We start from the raw sequence: 14,472 nt of genomic DNA, 5'->3' as shown, positions 1-14,472 counted from the left end.
ATTATGTTTATGAGCATGTACAGTTTTGTTTAAACTTTTAGTCAGATTCATAAGGACCAGAGCATATTTAGGCATACAAAGGGAGTAGCTTTTCTCAGTCAACAGCTGAAGTTAATAGTTTACTGCACAAAGTAGAAGAAAAAGAAAGCAAACCATGAGATTTAAATAATTAGTCAATACGTCATCAATCCTTCTTCTGAGATGTGTTTTTATCTTACCCTGATACATTATAGTAAGCCTATTATAAGTGTTTATAGGCTAATAGGCGGAGATAATGGTGTTTTTATTACTCATCAGGGGAGTTAACTAATAACTGAATAGATAAATTACCGTATCTCTCCAACAGAGTTCATTATAAAGCATTATCTATTGTGAAGGCTCATTTCATTATGATTGTTGTATCGCTGTGCTGGAATTTATTTTCAAGGAAGTACCGTGTGTATTAATGGGTAAAGATACAGTAATATCTTCAGCTAGTCAGCTTGAGATCCTTTCCATCTAAACTGGTTATATCTCTGAAGCCTTAAATAGTGAATGTTTAATAAGCAGTATAATCATATTCATCCGCAGTCATGCAGAGCCGAAGCACAACCAAAACAATGTTCTTCCGCAAAATACATGCAGTTTTGGTTTTTATAGTGTACCTTTAATAATTGATTTATCTGACGAATTCAATGGACTGTGTAAAATATCAACAGGTGATCATTTTTCATCCAGGCTGCTGGTAAGAATTCATGTTGAATATACTCTTTTCAGTGTCCCAGCTGCTGGATTAATAAGGCGTTTAATATCATTCAGCGTCTTGAAATACCTATATTTCTCTGGAATTTAAGATTTCAGATTAGTAAAAAGGATATTGTTAAGTTTCAGTTTAAACAATCTAATACAATACATTTTTGTAACGGTATTGCGTATCAACATTGAAATAGCTGCAGGTATTGCTTTCACTATGTAGAGATCAGAATCCCCCATCTCCTGAGAGTGGTACAGTCCTAACCTGACCCAGGAAGACGGGATGGCAAGTGGAGCTCTGGATTTTGTGAATGCAGGGGGAACACTGTAAACCCTAACGCTCGAAATAATTAATTGGTTTGAGTAGACAAACTTAAATTAAACTAATTAGTTCAGTCAAATTAACTTTTATGAGTATTTAGCACTTTCTTTTTCTTTCAAGTTCACAGAACTGATATATTTGAAGTAAACTCAACTGTTTCATTGTTTTGAGTTTTATGAAATGATTTATTTTAATTTAAACAAACTTAAGTTTAACTGAAACGGCTGGGATGTCTATTTCCCAGCATGCTTTGCCGATGGCACTTGAATGGGAGAGTAAATGCTAAAATTAAGTGTAATATAATGTTTTTTTTGTGCAAGATTAATGTTAAGTGGGAGATTGAGTATTGATTAATGTTTTGTTGTGCTAATTTAGCAGAATTTCTGATAATGTTGGTTTTAGGAGTTACCATCATGGTGACAAGTGGTGCATGCGGCTTGATTTGAGAGCAAATAAAATCTTCATATTGTTGCACTCATGCAGCAAGTGCTGTATAACATACTATTGTAAGCATGATAATATAATAGTATGTTAGCAAACTAGCTTGTTAAAACTATAAGTTAATACTAATGAAAGTGTTCACATTGAGATTACAGGTTTTAAGTTAAATGTATGAAATAGTGTTCTCTGATTTTAATTGTTCTTAACTTGAAATGTTTAAGTACAAACTTAAAATCTGCCAGTTCTGCTTACTTAAACTTTGAATTTCAAAACTTAAAAAAAATGGAGGCAATCGATTGCCTTAAATTTTTTGAGTTCTGCTAACTTCTTCGGGTTTACAGTGAATATATGGATGATAGTGAGTGTGTATTCACTGTACTAATGGCCAACCTGCTTAAAGTTGAGTTGTCGTTATGTGTTTGCAGGTGCTTTATGGTGCTTGCCTTTATTTGTTTTTAAGCGCAACCGGAGGATCCCCGTGTCTACCCTTAGCCTATTGAACTGTGTGTGTCGAATGTGGAACAGCAGAACGAGAACATCACGGCATTGAGGTGAAATGAAATCACTCGTGCAATGACGTTAATTGATATTAAACTACTTCTCCAGGAGTTCATATACTGTGACATGAAACAAAAACAGCATTCAGATATGTTCTCGTAGGCTATAGGGGTGAGCGGGGCACAAACTAGCGCGGGGCTGGTTGTAACACACACAGTTTACAACTTTACACTCATGCCAGCATGACGAAACTTTGTGAATTTACTAGTTGCCATATCAACAAATAGAGAAAAAAATGCGCCAAAATTCAGAAATTTTTGGAAGATATCACTTAACGTTTATTTGACCATTGGCAATGGTACTCAAGTTAACTTTTCATCTCTATTTTTTGTGTTTATTTAAAATGAGACACACACATCTTATATTACTTTATCTTATATCTGTCATTTAACATTTGAGATTCTTTGACTGAGAGTCAATGTTCAGAAATGATTAATTATTATTATTATGTTTTGAACTGTTTTCCGGTGTGTTCAAACTAAAAAAAAATGCCATTATTTTATATGAAAAAGTTAATAGTTGTATTTTATTTACAAAATATTATAGTTTGTTTTGTCTTGTTACAATGTGTCCCACCTTTGGGGCATGTTGTCACATTCACTTCCAGGGGAAAATCAAGATAAAAAGTATACACTGTATCAATGAAACAAAACCACATAATTGTACTAGGCATGTGTGAAATTAATGTGGTAAAAAAAAATGTATTCTCTGAACCCCAAGTGAATTCAAAAAGTGTTAGGTTGTGCCCCACTCTCCCCTTTATTAGTATGGTAGTGGCACGATTATATTGCACCAAATTTCTGTTTGGAGGTCTCTATTACTCTCTCAGCATTATTCGAATTCAACGTGGGATTTACAATGGTTATGCAAGCATCAAAACACTTACACAAACAGGCACCCACACATGCACACACACACAAACATCCACGCACATGACCTGATGCCCACACACACACACACACATTCCACCCATATGACCCTCTTCCAAAACCAAGTGCGATAAGCATCTTTTCTCAACACCAAACTAACTGAAAGTTCTTCTGGAAACTAACTCCCACGACACGAACCAGTGCGCCGTGACTCTGCGAACTGTACATTAGACTACATGAGAAATTTTGCAGAAAGAAAGAGCCCGATCATATCAGACTGGAGTCATAAAGTCATGATCTGATTTTTATTATTATTATTTTTATGACAAACTGCAAGTATTGAATGATTTCTTAAACTTAAATTGGGTTTATTATTGAAATAATCTGGATGGAATGAGAAGCTCGTCTCAGATGATCAGACAAAAGTGAGAGTCTAAGTACAATGACAAAGCCCTTCATTTTTTCACCTTGATATTGAAGACTCGCATCTTTTTTGCTTTAGAAGAAAATTCAGAGGTGCAGTATGTAATATTGACAGCTAGTGGCTGAAATGGGCACTGCAGTCCAAATTCAAAACATAGGAGAGAGTTGTTTCTCCCGCCTCCTCCTCCTCAGACTCACCAAGGGTTGCCAGATTGAGCACATGCAACAGGAACAAGCACAATTGACAATTGAAGGTGACGAGGTTGATGTGGGATTGGGTGGAAAACTGAGAGAGCACTAGTTGTTGAAAGAAGAGCTTAGCTTGTAATACTATAACAAGTCTGACCTGCTCTGTTCAATTAAAAGAAATTACGTTAAACACATGCTCATAATTGCCCTTTTTTAAATGTTTCACATTGTCAATACTTTTATGATTGTATCACCAGGAAAGATTAAATGAATAATCAAGCTAAACTGATCTAAAAAATGTATGAAGCTAAAGGTACTTTCCACAGATTTTATAGTCTCATGATTGCTTAATTAATATATTAAGATCAAAACAATTATTATGAATTTTACATAAAACAATAATAATCTAAACAAAGAGTAATAATAGTAATAAACCATTTTAATATTTTTGTACAGTATGATATACTGTTGTTACTATTTCTTCTATATTCTGTGAATTCCGTTAGAGTTCACCTTGATGTTGGTGGTATTTTTTTGTGTTATTATTTATTTTATTTTATTTTATTTATTTTTCTTGATGTGTCTGTGAATAGAGTGTTCTTATAAGATTTGAGGGGCCGTTTGCACGACACTGCTTTCAACTTAAAACAGCTTTTCGGGGGCCTAAAAAGACACGTTTTAAAACGGGTTTCAAAGTGCAAGTTTTTGAAGACGCTGTTATCATCTCGGTGTAAACTAAGATGAACAAACAAAGACAAGACAATACCAGAGTGACAGAAACATGACAGTTAAAGGAGTAGTTCATTTCAGAAGGAAAATTTCCTGATAATTTACTCACCCCGACGTCATCCAAGATATTCACGTCTATGCCACGCCGCATGCGTGACCTTTTAATGTGATTACGTAATGCGTGGCGCATCACATAGCTGTGCAAGACGAGTATTTTTGGTTAAAAAGAATTTTTTTTTTTTTTTTTTTTTTTGAAAATGAGCGATGGTTTGAGATAAGACCCTTATTCCTCAGCTGGGATGGTGTCGAGCCTTTGAAGCTGCACTGAAACTCACATTTGGACCTTCAAACCGTTGGACCCCATTGAATATGGAGAAAAATCCTGGAATGTTTTCCTCTGAAACCTTCATTTCTTTTTCGACTGAAGAAAGAAAGACATTTTATTTGATAGTCAAGAGGTTTCTGGCAATTCATGTTCTATCAAGTCAAATGATTTATTATCAACCATAATTTGCATACTTTAAGTTTGGGACCTGACCTCTAAGATGGCACTGCCCCCTAAAATGTAGATAAGACCACTCCGGATGCCTTGTCAGACTTGCACGGGCTGTTTCACGGAAACTTAAGCCTATAGAAATGCATGTTTGAGCTATTTCAACTGAAAGCAATTTGCACTGATTAGTGATCAGTGCCATTGTTTTGTCCCGAGATGAACATCAGTAATGTTTTGTTCTAAGGCACGTTTATAAAAGCTAAGGCCTAATCCTGACTTAATCTAAGCCCTGTCTGTGAAACCAAGCCTAAAAGTTCAATTTCTTGAGTGAAATTACAATTACAAAGCACTGTATCATGCCTGACATGTTTTGATGTTCATTCATACCCAAAAACAGTCAAGGTATTATCTCAGAACAAACAAAAAACAGTAACAAGGATTCATATCCTTTATCTTAAAGACTTAAACACACTGTAACACAGTTAAATATCATTAACTTGTTTCTCAGATAAAGCTATATTTCCTCAATCAATGGAAACGTGATGTTTAGGTGTTGATAACTGGTCCATCTAGTTGTTCTATAATGAATAGAATAGAAAAAAAATAGTTTTGGCTGTTATTATACAGCTAATTTATGCCTTTTCTTCACATTGATGCAACCAGCACATGCGAACACATGTTAGCACATGCGAACAGATGAACAATAGTCTTCATTCTCAGGTGAAACTATGCCCACGGTAAAGCCACATGATGATGGATTATCAGTTGGAAGGTCACGGGTGTGACGCATAACTAACCTGACCAGTGACTTCGAGGAAGCACTTAAATTGAGATGCACTCCTGCTCGTAAAAAAGTGGATCTCCATCATTTTGCCTCCTGGAGTGTGAATGAACACAAGTCTGTCCTTCTTCTCTAGTCTCGCACTCAGGTAAGAACCGGTTTGGAGATTGTTCAATTTTAGATTACTTGGTACAAATTGCATGTTGAAAATTTTAGTAGTAATATAATCCATTACATGGCACATTTTTGGTAATATAATCCACTAGACTACTTTTTGATTTCTTTTAACGTTACTTTTAGCCTTCACTAGTTTATCACATACACTGATAAAAATGATTTTGTGGTGTTGTAAATACTACAGAAAAAAACAATGTAATTTACATGAAAAAGATATTTCAAGGAAGAATAAAAAAAATGAAGTAACTTCTATATTAGTTCATTTTCCACTCAAAATGACACATTCAAACACAAAAACGATCCATCAACTGTTACCGTCATTGTGTATTGTCAAGTATTGAGGTCTCTGCGTTCATGTGACGTGTGACTCCCATTACGTAGAATATCTATTGTATTAATTACTTAGATGTTTCTAAGTAAAGCATATACTTTAAAAGTGTGGTTTAATTTATTGTTATATATTTTGAGTGAAATCAAATGTATTGCAAGGAAACTTCAACTAAATAGATATTACTCAACCTTTTACTAGCCAAGTTAAAATGACTTGTTTCCTTTGTTACTTTCATTAACTTAGTTAAGTAGAGCTTACTTAATTCCATATGTTAAGTTTACTTTAAAAATACTCGTGCAAAAACTTGCCGAAGAAAAATTAGGTAAATTTAACTTATTGCTTTTTTCAGTGTAGATTTGAATAGGATAATCTTGTACTAAAAATACAAAAAGAAAAAACAAGCAAAAACAGGGGGGGGGGGGGGGGGGACAAACATTTTTTGTTTAAAAATTAAACAAATTTTTGTTTATGAAAAAATTATACTTATTTAAACCATCAAAATGTACAATTTTCAAATAATAACAGTCAAAATAAAAACACAAAAAAGATTCAATATTTTATTTGTTATCCAGTGTGGCCTCTGACTTGTGTAATTCCACAAAACTGGAAGACAATACTGAGAGTCAGTCAATTATGAATAATTTACTGCCATTTTGTGAACATTACGTAGTTGTGTAATCACTAAAAATGTAACTACAATCTGATTATGAGTATTTTAAAACGTAATATAATAACAAGTATGTCATTTTTTGGAATCTGATTTCGTAATCCATTACACACTGTGTGTCACTATGCACTTATTTAAATAGCTTAGTTTTTCAAGAATAACTTGTCTTTAAAACAACACTGGGACTCTACAGTTGTTTAAAAATGATAAATCATCATATGACATGTTTTTCAATGAGCACTTTTGTGCCGATGCTAATGAAAAATAGATGGTTCTTAATAAAAAAATAAAAAAAGGTTCTGGTTCCATGAAGAAACTTAAACATCCATGAAATCTTTTCATTCCACAAAGTGTTTTTTAAAGTGGAAAAGATTATTTCAAATGTTCTTCATACTGAGAGAAAAAAAGGGTTATTTTAAGAACTGTTCACTGAAAGGTTCTTTTGGGGAACCAAAAAAAAATGTTTTTTATGGCATTGTTTAAAAATAAAGGTTTCAAGTTTGTTTACACCAAAAAAAAAAATGAATCAGCCATGACTAATTAATTAGATTTAAATTCAGAGCACATTCTTAAATCAAGACGCAGTTACTTGAGAAGCAAATGACATAAGATAACAAGTCTTATTTTGTGAAAAACGTATTGCAATTAAGTGGCTTTACTCTACTTTAAAACGTAAAGTGAAAAAAATGAATAGTTTAAAATTAAAGTATAAAGTATGTCTTACCCTATACTGGCAGATATTTTTCTAGTTTTAAGCAAAAAGTCTCTTAATGTTGATCTGTTTTTAAGAAAACAAGACTTATATCTGTATGTAAGAATGTTTTGATATGGAAAACCAGAAAAAGTAGGAAAATTATTATTATTATTATTATTATTATTATCAGAGTATGCACTCATATGTCTTTGTGTTCTTGTGTCTGTTGAAGGATTTGGTAATAAGCAGGATGACTTCTCAACAGCCAAAGGCCTTTGTCATGTCACACACTTCCAACCAGTGGAGCTCTGGGATCTGTGACTGCTGTCAGGATGTACCAGAGTGTGAGTGTCTCTCTCTCTCTCTCTCTCTCTCTCTCTCTCTCTCTCTCTCTCTCTCTCTCTCTCTCTCGTTGATTTTGGTGTGTCTAGAATGTCACTTTGTAACTATACAATAGTATTGCTAAATCTAGCTGACACATCATCATTGCACATCATCACTGAAATATGTGTATAAAAGGTTCTCCGGAGGTGTGCCAGAATAAGGGATAATGTGTAATCAGTTTTTACTATAATTGCTGTTGCATGTCGTACTTTATAAACTGAGCAGGAAACTGAAAAGTCTTCTTCCCTTTAAGATGCATATCCGAGTGAAACTGCTTCTCAAACTAGAAAAACGATGTATGGGCAGGACCTGATTGGATTGTTGGATCATTATCGTTTGCTATTCTGTGACAGATTGTCCCGCACTCACGCACGGATGAATCATTTATAATAAATATTCCAATTATTCCATAAAAAAAAATAAGGATTGTAAATTTTGATTTCCTGGTGAGGGCTGCACTACATGGTTTTAGCATTGATATTGTGATGTGCAAGGATGGTTGTTGATCCATACAGACCAGGCAACAAGCTTCGAAAAGCACACGATTCTCTGATTAATTGAAAAGTTTAACCATCATAGAGCGAAGGTTTATCATTTGTATGTGTTTTAGGTCCTGTCAGTTTAAAGCAGCACTCAGTAGCTTCGGGATTTCTTCGCTGTATTCTCGCTTTTTGCTCACAGGTTTCTCTCTAGAGCTCCCCCCACAGCTTCGGAATAGATATTTGACAACACTGTTGTAAAAACTCGTTGGTGATTCTCAGACACCAGAGGCTATAGATCAACGACATCAAAGCAGATGGGACATTCTTTAAAACATCTTCTTCATTCGGGTTCGGACAGCGTGAGGGAGCGCAATAATGACTGCATTTTAGCAGATTTCTTTTGGCCGTAAAGCAATTGTTTACATCGCGAGACCTGATATCACGCGAGACTTCCTGACGCGGCGGCCGGCGGCCCGCTGGCTCAAAGTTGCAAGTGCATATTTTCCAAGTGCGTATTTTCCGCTCACGGTCACCAGGGGGGTGCGAAACGACCACCATTCAACCCGAAATGAGTAATATAACCATTCCAATGACTCCGAAGCTGTTCAGTTAAGGTAAAAAAAGTTACTTAGTTCACCTTTAAACATTTAAGTGATTTTAAACCATCTGAGTGCAATGTGAAAGAGAATTCAATTCGAAACCGTATTCAGTTCTTTTTCACGTCTATTTATGCTTGAATGGACACACACATGCCCGTCTCTGCGAGTATCCTCGTCTTTGAAAAGAGATCAAACTTAAGTCTGTGCTCGATCTCATGAAAGTGCGTATCTATAGCACGAATGATATTTCTCGTATCATTTATACGCCAAAACGAGTTTTTGCGTACTGATACGCAGTTTTCGCGTGCATATGATACGCACTTTATGGTGTGTAGCCTAATATGCACGCCCTCCTCACCCCTAATCCTACCCAAGGGGTTTACAGTGCGTATCATTTGAACGAAAGAACTCGTTTTGGCGTATAAATGATACGATAAATATCATTCGTGCTATAGATAGGCCTACGCACTTTCATGAGATCGTGTTGGGATTCACGACAGTTTAAGTTGGCAAATAAATGTTCAGGTCTATGCTCAAAAAGTGAATAAATGGATTATAAATACAGCGTAAATACAATTTAGTATAAAATAAATCCCCTAAAAATACAAAATATTAAATAAGAAACGTAATCAAACTAAAATAGCCTATAGTAGGCCTACATTCATTTCATTGACAAAAAAAAAAAAAAGAAGAAGCGAAGAGCACCAGAGGGTTTAACAAATGTGGGATGTCAATGCTGCTTTCAACCCTTTCATATCTTGATTCCTCTCATCACTAACGGTCGTGTTCTTTTGCAGGTTGTTTTTCATTTTGGTGCTTCCCCTGTTTTGCCTGTTCGACGGCTCGCAAGCACGGCGAGTGTCTGTGTCTGCCTCTGCTCGACGGATTCGGATCATGCGTTCCTCCAATAACACTGGCCATGCGGGTCTCCGTGCGCAATCGCTATGGGATAAAGGTTTGTTTCATAGCCAGTTCTAGCTATCTTACATCTAATACTGTTTATTAATCTGGAGAACTTATCGTGTTTCTCTCTCTCTCTCTAGGATTCGATCTGTAATGACTGTCTTTACTCCACCTTCTGTGGTGTCTGCTCCTGGTGTCAGATATCCCGAGAAATGAATGTTCGTGAGCAAAATGTCACATTCATCAACGGTCGAGCAAAATGAAGGCCCTAACTTGCAACCTACAACTTTTTTCTCAGTATTCTGCACTGTTACAAATGAAATGACTCTCATTCTTCTCTGTGACATTAGATCTGCACCGTTGTATTTGCTCCATTTACAGGCAAATCCAGTTTTTTCATTCACAATTTTGAGATATTGTTTCCATAACAAGTCTTCTTTCAGACTAGTGAAAATAAAACATGCAAAATACACATTTAAGTTTTTATTTTATTTCATTTTATCGATTTGCATCTGTAAAATTCAATTGCAATTCGTATCTTTAAAGGCTGTTTTATCAAAATTAATATTTAATTATTATTTTTTTTACTTTCTTAGACCAAACTTTACAGTTTTGCTCCTTTTTATATTCTAAAGGTTTTTACTGAAAGGTTTATTCATATAATATTCAACTGAGTAATATAACATTTTAAAAATGGATGGTGGATTTTGTTTATTGTATTTTTTTAGCTTGTTGACATTTTCTGATTTATGGAGTTATGAAAAGAGAAATCCAAAATCTTCTCTGCAAAAACCTTTAACTCTAATGTGTTAAGAAAAAAATGAAACAAGAATTTTGAACCTGGCTTTATCCAACGTTCAGATTTCTGTTCTGGAATTGTATGCAAATGCTTATTTATTTATATAATGCCTCATTTGCATATTTAAAGAAAAAAATCTGAAAACTTGTAATACAAAACTATTGTTTTATTGTACTGTGATTAATCATGGTGGAAGTATGGTGATGTCTATTCGTTTATTGTCTTAATCTATTGCCTTAATAAAAACGGTCTGATGGTCATCTGGTATGTCTATATTTTAGTATCCGTTAAAAAATCTTTACTTAAAGGGTTAGTTCTCCCAAAAATGAATATTCTGTCATTAATTTATCACCCTCATGTCATTCCAAACCCATAAGTCTTTCATTCATCTTCAGAACACAAATGAAGATATTTTGTCCCTTCATGTGTATTCATCTAAAACTCGGTTCAAAATGTTCATAAAGAGATTGTAAAATGAATTGAGCAGTTTAATCAAAGTCTTCTGAAGAGACCCAATCGCTTTATATAGTGAACCGATATAATTTAGGCATTTTTTTATTTAGGCATATAGATTTTGATCATCGCATGTACATAGAGTAAATATGGTAAATGTAAAGGTGTGTTCACGTCTTCATAAAGTTCGTAATTACCGGTACGTGTTAATTAGCACGTTTGAGCTCCAGCAAGAACCAATGAGGTTCATTCTCGTGTTACGCATCACGTTTGACCTCCAGCAAGAACTAATGAGGTTCATTCTCGCGTTACGCATCACGTTTGAGCTTCAGCAAGAACCAATGTATGGAACGCCGTTGGGGACAATACCTATTATATGCAACGCGTGAAATTTGGACGCATTAACACGCACAGTTTGTACGCGTCTTTTTGGTCCGTGTAAACGCGAACGTTTTGTACGTCTAAACGCGAATTGTCATGTTATTTAAAGACACGATCGTTTGTATCGCCTTAACGCAACATTTTTGGCCGTTTATTTTTTGTTACGTGTTTCTAGACGAACGTTTTCGTCGTGTAAACATGACATTTTTGAACGTGTAATATTTCTGAGTCTTATTTGATGTGCGACATACAAATTTTTCTGTTTTAGTTAAACTGGTGATAATTTAGAGTCAATGATTAAATACATTCAATAACTGCATGAATTAACATTATATTATTTTGTAACATAGGAATTTGTCATGTAGGTAAAGTGAGTGGTCTCTGTGATCCAACGACCATATTTCCCCTCTGGTTAATACATTCGAGGTGTCTATTTGGACCACTGCAAATAGCCTACTTGTTGGCAGAACTAATTACACTAGGCCAGTCTACCCTATATGTGGAAAAAGTCACCTCTTTAGTCAGCGGTTTCTGTGGCGTAACGTGTAAAGGGAGACCGGGGTTCTATTCCCACTGACAGCGCTTTTTTTAAATAACTTTACAGTTATTAAACGCATTTCAATAAAAATTATTTGACTTAAAATTCATTTTAATTCATAAAAGTTACATTTAGGGTAAGGTTAGGGGTAGCTCTAGGTCTTTAATATCTCAATAAGTTGCCATGATTTAAATATTGTTTTATAAATCTAATGATCTAATGTCAGTTATATTGCAGGATGTTTAATGCACAACAATACTGATGAGCAAATAGTAACTTTATCTGTCACTATTTATAAGTAAATAGCATCTAAATGTCTACTGAATCCACAACTGTTGCTATTTACACTTGGACCTGGACTGGCTGCCCCACAGTTTACGTGGTCCGCCTGTTGTAGTGATTCTGTAATGTTTATGTGTTGTATGATTGTGTCTGTGTTTAAATGTTGAAAAAAGATTTGTAAATTGTCATAGGCTACTGGTGCTTTGTTTTCTGCTTTTGTATTTGCCTTATTGTTATAATATAATTGTTAAATTTGTGATTGTTACAATATATTGTTGTTATTAGATTATTTTTATCTGACATATACAGTACACATACAGTATATGTGTATTAATTATTTCCAGTCAAACTGACATCCCGACTTCAAGGAGCATCCCAGAGTCTCTCATACCAGATTGATGCTGGCCCACTCGGAGATTACTCATTTAGTCATTAGTCATTTTGAAAAAAACAATAGCCACAGTATTTAGTATTTATTTAGCCTTTGCTAACTTTATTATTCATTGTATTTATTAAAGTTGAATGATTTATGGCATTTATTGGCACTATTATGTATAATTATTGACACCCTGGCTATGGCCGTATCCAGTGTTGTATGTTGTATACATGTTAACATATGTTATACATGTGTATATAGCCTGTTATAAGAGGATGCCAAATGAACGCAGTCTGTAAAAGTTCTTTGACAGTTTAATAAAAAAATTCTAAGAGCCATCGTAGAGAGCAATCCACTTTTCCACGTTACCGGAGACAAAAAACCTGCATTCAGATGAGATGCCACAGCATGACACAGCACTGACATCACAACCAACGTATAAATGCATCATTGACTCTAAAGTTTTACGCTTGCCTATGTACATGCCAACGTAAAATTACGATCTCATTCACGAACAAATGTTACGTGTGACGTTTGCATAGGTATTTGCTTACCTAACAGCACATCATCCCTCACGGAAAGAAATGTCGTCTGATGTTTATATATGTATACAGCAACGTGCCATCGCATCACAAATGCAAATGAAATCCTAAATAGAGCAACGCTATTGGCTGTTGTGCGGTCTGACGCGACACCCGAACATATACTTCGTATTTACGCGTACAAACTGTGCGTGTTAATGCGTCCAAATTTCACGCGTTGCATATAATAGGTATTGTCCCCAACGGCGTTCCATACTAATGAGGTTCATTCTCGTGTTACGCATCATTTTGAGCTTCAGCAAGAACCAATGAGGTTCATTCTCGTGTTACGCATCATTTTGAGCTTCAGCAAGAAGTGAGGTTCATTCTTGTGTTACGCATCACGTTTGAGCTTCAGCAAGAACCAATGAGGTTCATTCTCGTGTTACGCATCATTTTGAGCTTCAGCAAGAACCAATGAGGTTCATTCTCGTGTTAGCAATCAGTTTGTGCTTCAACTGTGTCTCTTCAGAAGACTTTGATTAAACCGCTCGATTGATTTATTTAACGATCTCTTTATGAACATTTTGAACGATCAGACTTTCAATGGAGGGACAGAAATCTATCAGATTTCATTCCAAATATCTTCATTTGTGTTTCAAAGATGAACGAATGACTTGTGGGTTTGAAAAGACATAAGAGTGAGTAATTGATGACAGAATTTTCATTTTTGGGTGAACTTTCCATTTAAACTTTGTACAGCTGCTTTGTGAAAATTTCTATAAAATGCGTCAAACGCTCCAAGACTCCTGCCCCTAAAATGTGAGTTTCACTTTACCGGATTGGTTTTAGAATCACTTCACTCCAAAGAGCACAGAAGAACAAATATGCACACAGTGATCGCATCCTGACATATGGTGATCTGCTGTGGAATAGGAGCAGGTGTGGGACACTGAGAGCCATCTCAGACAATATTATATTATACAAACCACAACTGTTACAACAGGAGCAACTTCATTTACATTAAGAGTGGAGTTTATTATGTTAGAGTTTCAGTCTCACTCCAAGGTGCTAACTGCACTTTTTCACCGCTATTCTGCAATAAACTTCACCATTTTCATCTTAAAGATCTATGTCCATCCTGTGTGTTTTTCCCCCCTTACATATTCTTTTGGCAATCATTAAAATCACTCTTGATATAATACTGCAGCTCGGTTCCCATTCAGATGAAATGGCAGTTCATTTGATGCTTTAAACACTCTTCAAAAATGAACATTTGAACAATTTGAAAATATGATCAAAAGCCAAAAGCAGTTGCAAAGGTTAGAAAAAAAAGGAAGAAAAAAAA

The 14,472-nt window shown here is 35.1% G+C and overlaps 1 protein-coding gene across 1 annotated transcript; it reads left to right on the top strand.

Moving 5' to 3' along the window:
- Positions 1-5,482: 5,482 nt before the first annotated feature.
- Positions 5,483-10,832, top strand: ponzr5 (plac8 onzin related protein 5). The gene is made up of 4 exons (XM_079867690.1): positions 5,483-5,685; positions 7,639-7,750; positions 9,669-9,826; positions 9,915-10,832. Exons 2-4 carry the CDS (start codon positions 7,657-7,659, stop codon positions 10,035-10,037), a joined length of 375 nt encoding a protein of 124 aa, XP_079723816.1. The 5' UTR covers positions 5,483-5,685; positions 7,639-7,656; the 3' UTR covers positions 10,038-10,832.
- The last annotated feature ends 3,640 nt before the right edge of the window (positions 10,833-14,472 follow it).

The sequence above is a fragment of the Squalius cephalus genome (assembly GCF_949319135.1).
Source record: "Squalius cephalus genome assembly, chromosome: 3".
NCBI classification, from domain to species: Eukaryota; Metazoa; Chordata; class Actinopteri; order Cypriniformes; family Leuciscidae; genus Squalius; species Squalius cephalus.
This window is presented reverse-complemented; position numbering and strand designations above follow the sequence as displayed.

Bases quoted from the DNA above. Each gene is read 5' to 3' on its own strand.
- ponzr5 (XM_079867690.1), top strand. From the start codon at position 7,657: ATGACTTCTCAACAGCCAAAGGCCTTTGTCATGTCACACACTTCCAAC. The intron at 7,751-9,668 runs GTGAGTGTCTCT...GTTCTTTTGCAG, and splicing joins CTGTCAGGATGTACCAGAGT to GTTGTTTTTCATTTTGGTGC. The intron at 9,827-9,914 runs GTTTGTTTCATA...CTCTCTCTCTAG, and splicing joins GCAATCGCTATGGGATAAAG to GATTCGATCTGTAATGACTG.